Here is a 9,527-nt window from a genome sequence, read left to right on the forward strand (position 1 = left end):
ACCCCGCTCTCAGCAAACGTGACGTGCCTCACCCACAACTACCGTAACGTGACGCTAACCCAATGCTCTGGCAAACCCCCAGCGAACTTGTGACCGGAATGAGCCGGCCATTGACCTCCTGAAATCTTGGTCTACCAGTAAATACAGGGAAAGAGCATTGCGGACGTAGGAAAGCGACACCGCCTACCAATTTCCACAGTAGGCGGTGGAGCAAGTGCGTCACCAGTTACTCGCATTTCCCGCACTTAATCACGTTCCATCACGAGGATGAAATACCAACTTTGCAGCCCGGTGAAAGGGCTGCAAGCTCGTGCCGTGTGTGTGGGGGGGAGGGAGGGGGAGGGGGCGGGGCTCGTAACGGTGACCATTACAGTGAGGCGGGGCGGGCCAGCCCGCATCTCTTTAACCCTTTCCCAGCTTAAAGGCGTTGGTCTGACCCGTCCCAGTGAATGGGCCGTCCTCAGTCAATGCACGCTCTGCAGTCCGTGCGCACGCGCTGCTGCCTCGCCGCTCTTGACGGCCACGTCTCCAGGCGGTCTTCAGTCGCTCCTCAGTAGATGAGCCGTATGGAACCCTGGTCCGACCCCAGCAGCAGCAGCCGATTGGCGCTCAGTAGGGCCATCGAGGAGAGCACGCCTGCCGATCCGGCCAATCAGCGTCAGCGCGTGCGCCGCACACCCCCACGCCAGGAGAGACACCAGCGCCGCCGGGACGACTGATCTTCCCGGACACGCGGCTTGGCTCTCTTTCGGTAAGCTGCACACGTGTTGGTGATTACCTTTGCCTTAGCTATGTACGGTGCGTCTGCGCACAGACCGACCATTCTAGAAAAACGGGTTTGTCGATAAAACAGAAAGCACACCACTCAACGCCGGATATAAGCAAGCGCGCGTTTTAGCGATCAAGAAACGACAGCCAAGTGGGAAAAGTGCGGCAGAGAAGCGTCACAGGCGGACGTGAAGTGACACGTCAATGACACAATGACATGTCCCTCACGCCTCTCGCGTGAGGGAGGAACAGACGGCTCCACGGCAAGGCGACCATTTCATAGGATTCGCTTCAGGTGCGAGAGCCACAGCGAATGGATGCGTGCACTCGTGATGAACACGTTTACGACGTACTGCACTCGCAGACGCAAATGGATGCAAGCACGACAGCTTAGTGGGAGTGCATGCTTCGACTGCAGTTGCAAAGGAAGTGCAATGAGAAGCCACGAAGGACCGCAAACAGTGCGCCAGAGAGCTGCCAGGGCATGCGATCAAGAGTTTTCGCGTTACAAGTCGATATCAAACAAGCGAGATAACCGCACATGAAGCAAGCTGCAGAGCCACATGCTCCGATTCTGTCTGACCAGCATCCCTCCTCTGGACACGACCGACCGGTCACTCTGCCCCCACAGACCACTCTCCACCGTAACGCGGGTCTCTCGGCCGCACACCGCCCGGTCCAGCCTGCCCCCACCGCAGCGCCCCCCTCCCCGCGGCGCCCGTGCCCACCTTTGAAGCACTCGGGCTTCAGCTTGGTGGAGGAGAAGACGGCGCCCGGCTCGCTGCCGCTGCAGACGGCCAGCCGGTTGGTGGAGGTGCCGGTGATGACGTCGCCGGCGTCCACCAGGACGAAGCTGGCCGGCTCGCTCAGTCCGCTGGCGGCGCGGTGAGAGAGGTGTGAGGCGGCGGAGGTGCGAGGAGGGATGAGGATGACGCGCGCCGGGGAGAGAGAGTCAGGGGAAGCATGCGCCCAGGCAGAGCGGACATCCGCACCATACTACGTTAGAAGCAAAACGTTACAGCATGAATGCAATGCACAGCACAAATAACGTCGGTGACAAATTGCTAAAACGTTGTTGCGGAATTTTGTCGGTGAATATCAGACCTCGGATGTCGCACACGTGACGTCACATATCACACATCGGCCGCACAGCCAGCTGGAGCGGCGGCAGGCGAGCAGGACGGCGGGAGGGCGGCCCATTGGCGGCGCTCTCACCGGAGCGTGGTACGTGCCGCGCCGTCGGCGGTCTCCCAGACAGTCAGGCTCGGCTCCACCGAACACGTCACCAGGCTGGCGTCATCGAGCGCCGCCACCTGCCGCACCTGCCGCACGAGTACGACACGCGCGTCACGGGCGGGGTGACGTCACCGGGAAGGGTTGACGTCACGGGACGGGCGACGTCACGACGGGTGACGTAATCACGGGGGCAGTGACGCCATGAGAGGGATGACGTCGAGACGAGTGGCGACGTCACAACGGGTGACGTCATCACGGCATGCGATGGCGTCACGGGAGAGGCGACACCACGGTGGTTAGTGGCTTCACGACGTCATGCCGGCGTGTGCTATGGAACAAGCGGCGGTGGCTGCGGACCGCCTCGTTACACAACCACCGCGATGTCATGATAGGAGGATCAACAATAAGACGGAGACACGGAGCAGCGGAGGGAACCGAGCCGTGGTTACGTCGTGCGACGTGAAGACAAGCGACGGCTTCTGTATCAGACTACCCGTCGTGGTCACGACTCGTGGACTCATCAACGCGTTCTATGAACCATGCGGCAAAATAGGCACCAGTAGGTGACGGGTCAGAACAGGCAGCTGTCCTCCGAACATCAGAAAAATGCAGCATCCGCCGTGTGGCGTCATGCGGAGAAACGAGCAAGCCAGAGCAGCACTTTCATTAGTCAATGCTGCTACCAATGTCGATGTGAAGCGAAGATCAAACAGCCACGGTGCTCCAACGCCAACAAAGGTGGCATCCCCCTCAATCAGGCCCACGCGATCGCGACCACACCCGCATGTCGACCCCCCATCAACCCCCCCCCCCCGACCGATGCTGCCAGCCTCACCTCAGCCTCGTGAGCCTTCCAGGCGGCACGCACCGTACCGGTACGTAGATCGAGCACGGCGAGGGCGCCCTGCGAGTGGCCGACGGCCAGCCAGCGGCCGCCGGGCGCCACGGCCAAACAGCGGACCTGGCCGGCCGACGGTGACGCCGTCTGTCGGACAGGGCTGGGAGTGAGCGGGACTGGCACCGCCTGGGCGGAGGCGCGTGGCTGCGACCGACGGCCATTGATGTCGCCTCACGCCCACGGCGGCGGCCGGAAGTCTGGGGTCGTCACGGTCGACACGTGCGGACACATCATGTTCACGGGTCGATGACGTCACGCGTCAGCCCGTCGCAGAGGACACAGCGCAGTTCCTTTCTCAAGGGACGCTCGCCCGTGCGAAATGCAGCCGGGCCCTGCCACGTCCCACGCGGTCCCGCCCCGACGCGCACGAGACGGTCTCATCCCCCCAAACACGACACAGCGCGGTATCACAGGCGCGGTCACAGCGCCCGCGACTTCGAACGCAAGGCTTTGCCCGCGGCGACCTGAGCGGGCGGGTCCGGGAGTCGCAGGGGAGCCAGGTCCCGGCATGGCGTCAACGACCGGGACCACTGTGCGCCGGGGGGCGTCCGACGAGCGGGTCCCTTGGCGACGTCAGGGATGGCACCAATCATGACACCCCGGGGCAGGGACTAGGGACAGCGCAGGGGACCTGTGCCAGAGGAGGTACCCGGGGACATGCGCCAGAGACGGTACCCGAAGACCTGCACCAGAGAAGGTACCAGGGGACCTGTGCAAGAGTCGGTACCCGGGGACCTGTGCCAGAGGCGGTACCCGCGAACCTGCGCCAAAGGAGGTACCAGGGGACCTGTGCCAGAGGCGGTAAGCGGGGACCTGCGTCAGAGGTGGTACCCACGGACCTGTGCCAGAGGCGGTACCCGGACCCAGACACAGGGCCGGCGCTGCCGCGACGTCGGCAAGGGCAGACGACCGGCCAGGCTCACCTTCCAGGTGCAGACAGCAGCACCGATGCGCGTGTCCACCAGCCGCAGGCTGGGCTCGCTGGATCCACAGAACAGGTACGGGCACGGCGCCGGAACCGCAGCCATGACCTGCCGCACAACGACGGCGGCAGCGGCGGCCGTGGTTAGAGGGCGACAAGTGAAACACGCACACCTGATGGCTTACGGGAGGTACTCGACTGTGGGAAAGTCGTGACGGTGACAGAACACCTTCACGGACGCCACTGAGCCAGCCAGCGGTGACAAGTCGGGCGGATGAAAGCCACAAACGTAGTTTGCTGTGCGTGAAACGCCGGAGCATTTGAGTTTCATCTCAAGTGGCTCAGGAGCGCAGCGACACAAATGTTGAGGGGATGAGCTACTCCGCATTCGACGGGATGACGAGAACATAAGGAGCAGGCAGAACCGGCGCATGTGTAGCACCAATGACAACAAACCGCAGGCTTACGCCACCTGTTGTCGCACCAACACACTGCAACGCAATGCTCCGGCACTGATGCTCGCGCCGAGCCGAAACATTCCCCCCGCCCATCTCCCCGCAAATCCAACTACTGCTGCACTGTTCCGTTAATAGGTGCCGCCACTTCAGCGTCGCGGAACACGTAAGAGTCCGCTTCGGACGCTCATACGCGAGGACAGAGCCCCTCTGCAGTTCCCCAGGCGCCGCGCCGCCACCGGCCGATGCCGGCGCTCACCCGGCGGTGAGGGTTACTTCCCCTCGAGGGTGAGAGATCAGCTCCACCCGCCGGAGAGGCACCTTCACTGAACGGCGAGGGCGGTCTGCGTCCGAGTGAGAGGACCGCCCTCACTCGGAAAGAAGGAACGGCCTCGCTAGACCGAGCGGCCGCCACCGCTCGAAAGAGGGACCCGCCTCACCAGACCGAGCGGCCCCACCCACGCGAGAGCGGCCGCCCCCAGTCGGAACCCCGCCACTCACGCTGATGCTGCCCAGCTCGACCTGAGCGTCAGCAGCGCCGATGAACGGGTCCCAGAGGTGCAGCGTCTGGGGGTCGCACGAGGCCACCCGCTGCCGGGCCGGCAGGTAGGTGGCGCCCAGCACCGGCCGCCGGTGCTGGCTGTACGTCCATTGGGGTGTCGAGCGCTGGCTGCCGTCCCCCTGGTGGAAGAGGTGGCGGATGCCACCGCGGGAAATTGGAGATCGAGGAAGGCGATCACCTATTTTTCGGCAGCCTCGGCTTGTATCGTGGCGCTTGATTCCTTCGGAAGGAAAGTGCTAGCAGGTTTGCTTTGTTTATGACTCAAGGCCACATGGGAGTAATAGAAATAAGCTGTTTAAAGACCCCGCTGGCCTGCAGCTTTGGTTTCGATGCATAGCTAGTGAGGTAATAGGTAACCGATGAGCTCCCAAGGTTCTTTGATGGCAACACAAACCCCTTAAGCATTCATACGTTGTCCCATTCTATACAATCATGTACATAAGCGGCCTCTGTTATCCCTCACCTTGCGCACGAATATACAAGCAGCCCTGGCGACCTGTGTTAACGTCATTGTCAAGACAGGCCATGCACCACACAGACAGTCCCGTGCCGTTCGCCACTGGCCCCACTGACCCCGACCTCTCGCGCCCGACTCCTCGCAGACCGGCACCTCTCGCACCTGGCTCCGCACCGGGACCAGGGCCGGACGCACCGGGCTGCAGACAGTCCACAGCTGTCCACAGCTCCGGACAGTCCACAGTTGTCCACAGCTCCGGACAGTCCACAGCTGTGCACGGCTCCGGACAGCCCACAGCTCCGAGCAGTCCACAGCTGTCCACAGCTCCGGACAATCCACAGCTGTGCACGGCTCCGGACAGTCCACAGCTCCGGACAGTCCACAGCTCCGGACAGCCCACAGCTCCGAGCAGTCCACAGCTATCCACAGTTCCGGACAATCCACAGTTGTCTACAGCTCCAGACAGTCCCTAGCTGTCCACAGTTCCGGACAATCCACAGTTGTCTACAGCTCCAGACAGTCCACAGAGCCACTCACCTGGCTGCGGATAGACCAGAGCTTGACCGTCTTGTCGCGGCTGGCCGACACGAAGCTGTTCTCGTTGTCGAGCACGTGCATCTCGCGCACGGCGCCGCTGTGGCCGTCGAAGCCCTGGACGCGGATCTGCTTGGGGTTGAGGTGCGCGTCCACCTGCGCCAGCTCGTTAAGCCAGTACGCCTGCCAGGCGCCGCGCAGGTGCCTGCAACACCGCGTGGCACGCGGCGACTGTCAGCGACTTCCGCTCCGGGAGTCTGCGGAGAGTGGTGTCGCATGGTGTGGGCTGAGCACCCCCGCGCGCTGGTCACGGATTGAACCCGAGTGCGCCGTGGTGTCCGAGCGCTGGCGGGACTGCCGTGATCGCTGCAGATGCATGGACGACTTGAAGACAACAGGTGTCGCATTCGTTTTCTCGAAAGTGGAACGCTCCCATGCCGAACGGCACAGTAATAGACGAACGGCAGAGTGAAGGCACAGTGAACGGCACAGTGAAGACCACATATGCGGCTACCTTCTCCCATACTAGACTCAACATCGTGGCATATGCAGAGAAAATGCATAGAGCGGGGACACAGCTTATTGAAGGCCATACCACTGTCTGGCCTGTACACTGCCCTCTTCCTTTTGTACAAGTGTTTGCCCACAGTGCTACAACCTGCCCCTTGCGCGACTCTTTACTCCGTGTACTTGGCAACACACCGAGTGTTGCTGTCTGTTCGCGTGAATGTCTGCATCCTGTGAAGGCGTTGGCTCCAAACGCTTCGAAGTTTTCCTCGTGTGCTGGAGTCTGCGACGTACATGCCGATGCCCGTGCTCGTCCCGCCCGTCCCGTTCCGTCCCCGTCCCCCCGTCCCCGTCCCCGTCCCCGTCCCCGTCCCCGTCCCCGTCCCCGTCCCTCGTCCCCGTCCCCGTCCCGCCCCGCCCCGTCCCGCGCACCTCTGTCCGCACTCTACTCCGGGCCAGTCCCATGTCAGAGACCCACCCCGACCTCCCTCGCGTCACCGCGCACGTGTCTCCACTCAGCGCGGCCGCCGCCCGCGCGCTCACCGACTGCCGTTGTTCATCTCCTTGTAGATGTGGCGCTGCCAGGTGTCGTCGAGCGCGGCGCCGACGGTCGCCGCCGCCGCCGGAGCCGCCGCCGCCGGGCCCTCGGTCTGGTGACGTCACAGGACGCCACACGGCCAGCGCGTCAGCCCGCGGTAGGGCGGCGTGGGCACAAACATTTGCAGCGATACGTACAAGCACCGTGATAAAGATGTAGATACTCCGAAACCCCGGCTTGGTTGTGTGTTTGTAAGAACAACAGCGGTAAATCGGCTACAAACACAACTTGGAATTTCGCATGCTTTGCGAAAGTCATTACGCCACTTTTCTTTTCTTGCCTGTCAGTTAGGTGCGGTACTTGACATGCTTTTACGCGCCGCGTCTCAGCTCGCTTCAGTGACATGGCCGACATTTCAGCACCCAATTGTCCTTGTCAACAGCGCCATCGGCACTCGCAACGACCGCAAAGAAGCAGCCTACACCCGAGCCGAAAGTCGAATTCAGTCGGCCTTTACACGGAACAACGTCGCCACACATCAGCAAAACGGCGCAGAAGCCGCTGCCGTCCCAGCCGGAGCCGCCTTTGGTCGCACCTGTACGTAGATTCTGTTGCCGATGGCCGGAGCTGTGGAGCCAACCCGGCACCGCCAGCGCCGCCGGCGCCGCCCCCACTGGCGGTGGCGGCGGCGGTGCCGTCCCGGCCTGACCCGGACCCCGTACTACCGGCCATCGGCAAACTGGCGTTTGGGCCACTGGTGACATCCCGCGGCACTGCCGGAAAACGCAGTTTACCAGCGGTCCGGCAGGTGACGATGGTTGAGACGTACCGGCAGCCTACACCGCACACAACCCGACCTGGACTTAAACGTCACATTGCTAAATATCAGCAAAACCAGAAAATGCACGGTTAACGTGAAATGTTTGACAAAGAAGCAAACCGAAAACAATTGGAGCTGCTCGTATTGGCCGAGACTGGCGACTCACAGGTGACTGCCCTCTGGCGGTGGAGAACGCAGAGGTCGCGAATCAGTTCAATGTCTTCGGACGAAGCTGCAGTGCACAGTGCCTCCAAGAGATGGCAGAGCGGCACGTAGACGGCGTGAGCCAGGGCCGGCGTGAAAACCTGCACAACGCCGACGAGTTCCCATTGGTAGTCCATGCAAGTGCAGGAGTTGGGTACAACATAAAACATCTGCATGAAATGGTCCTAACGTAGATCGCATACCACAATTACCTATTTGATGTCAAATTATAACACTGTAATTTCAAGCCTTCACTCTGAAGCCTCCGTACTAATGCTGATTACCCTAACGAAGGCCCCGAAATAGGCCCGTGTTAAATTAAGCGACAGCCAGCGGTTTGTAGTTGAGTAAATCGTCAACATTCAGAATTTTAACACGAGGCTGGGTGGCCGGTTGAATAGGATGCCTTCAGGCGGGTGTGGAGAAAATCTCCCGCTTACTAGCCGCCTTCAGATTTAAAGAACTAAACGAGCCTGAGATACCAAATTCACTGGGTAGGTAGCTCTCTTTATGGACAAATATGAATCAGATGTTCAAGTCTATGGGTTATGACCTTCGGAATACATAAGATGAAATAAGGTCCAACTGAGATCGATGTCTACAGTGCTTAATGACCTCATATAACTCGTTTTGACATACCTCTTCAAACTAAAGTTTCTGTCAGGCCATATCCAATCACTGACCTGTCCTGGCTTTCAGAAGATTAAACTAACCAAATTCCTTCAACATAGTTTTATATTTGAATTTGAAATCAGGACGAAGAAGAAGAACCATGGGCGCCATCTTCCTCACACCAAAACGTTGGTCAATATTTTTTTTCGGGTCAGTGACCCCCCGTAACCTTCACGGAAGTCAAACTTATGTATATGTTGACGTAACAGTGATAAATAATTAGAAATGCACGCAAAAAACACCCCATAAATCAAATCATCCACTGAACAAGCTTTTTGCTTCCACCTTGATCTGACCTTTAAACCTGATCTTAGATCAATGAAGTTACTTGCAACCACAATTCACACTGTCTAATGTCAGTACACCATCTCGAAGTTGCATGATTTCGTCTAGCACTCCACTGTCGCACCAGCCTGAAAGCTGCCATTAAACTGCCTTCACTGACAATAACGGGGTGGACTTTAACCTACTGCAGTTTTAGCAGCCTGCAGAGGCACATCTTATTGTATAAAAACAGGATTTTTAATTATGCCACAGCTAGACAACATTTGACATCGCTAAGCCGCACCATTCTGATCTTCGTCTAAGAAACGTTCTGGACCGTCAAGCATCAGCTTACCCAGGCACGTGCTATTGATCATCCCCCTCACCCACGCAGACACCTCACAAACACACGTATCTAGATGATATCCTATGACACGATCATAGCCGTCACGGCCCCTAATAACAGTCCCTCCCCCCCCCCCCCCCCCCCCCTGTTCGCTGCCGATTCACTAAACTCCCGGCACTGATTTTCCCAGCGGCAGCCGGCCGGCTCCAGCGGTGGCGCCACCTTCCAGTGACATCGTCAGGTAAGCTCACCTGGACCAACTCGGCTCGGGCGCGCCGCGTGACGTCACTGTCGGCCGCTACTGGCCGGGTCGCAAGGACTTTCCGCCCTGCGGCAGTCGAACA

At 59.8% G+C, this 9,527-nt stretch overlaps 1 protein-coding gene and 1 long non-coding RNA gene across 2 annotated transcripts; both read right to left on the reverse strand.

Moving 5' to 3' along the window:
• Positions 1-550: 550 nt before the first annotated feature.
• On the reverse strand, positions 551-6,959 carry LOC119094950 (WD repeat-containing protein 81). Its single transcript, XM_037217862.1, has 8 exons — positions 6,883-6,959; positions 5,836-6,037; positions 4,781-4,960; positions 3,826-3,933; positions 2,840-2,908; positions 1,984-2,090; positions 1,497-1,555; positions 551-636 (listed from the first exon to the last, which is right to left on the reverse strand). Exons 1-8 carry the CDS (start codon positions 6,897-6,899, stop codon positions 551-553), a joined length of 828 nt encoding a protein of 275 aa, XP_037073757.1. The 5' UTR covers positions 6,900-6,959.
• Positions 6,960-7,516: 557 nt separating this feature from the next.
• LOC119095286 (uncharacterized) lies at positions 7,517-9,482 on the reverse strand. Its single transcript, XR_005093851.1, has 3 exons — positions 9,435-9,482; positions 7,864-8,002; positions 7,517-7,650 (listed from the first exon to the last, which is right to left on the reverse strand). It is a non-coding gene; the product is annotated as an uncharacterized LOC119095286 (long non-coding RNA).
• Positions 9,483-9,527: the final 45 nt, after the last annotated feature.

This window comes from Pollicipes pollicipes, unplaced genomic scaffold (genome assembly GCF_011947565.3).
Source record: "Pollicipes pollicipes isolate AB1234 unplaced genomic scaffold, Ppol_2.1 Scaffold_4219;HRSCAF=4965_pilon_pilon_pilon, whole genome shotgun sequence".
In the NCBI taxonomy this organism is placed as follows: domain Eukaryota; kingdom Metazoa; phylum Arthropoda; class Thecostraca; order Pollicipedomorpha; family Pollicipedidae; genus Pollicipes; species Pollicipes pollicipes.

Coding starts and splice junctions, on each gene's coding strand:
- LOC119094950 (XM_037217862.1), bottom strand. Junction 2,909..3,825: donor CTGCTGTCTGCACCTGGAAG/GTGAGCCTGGCC, acceptor GGCCACTCGCAG/GGCGCCCTCGCCGTGCTCGA. Junction 637..1,496: donor GAAGCCCGAGTGCTTCAAAG/GTGGGCACGGGC, acceptor CCGGATCGGCAG/GCGTGCTCTCCTCGATGGCC.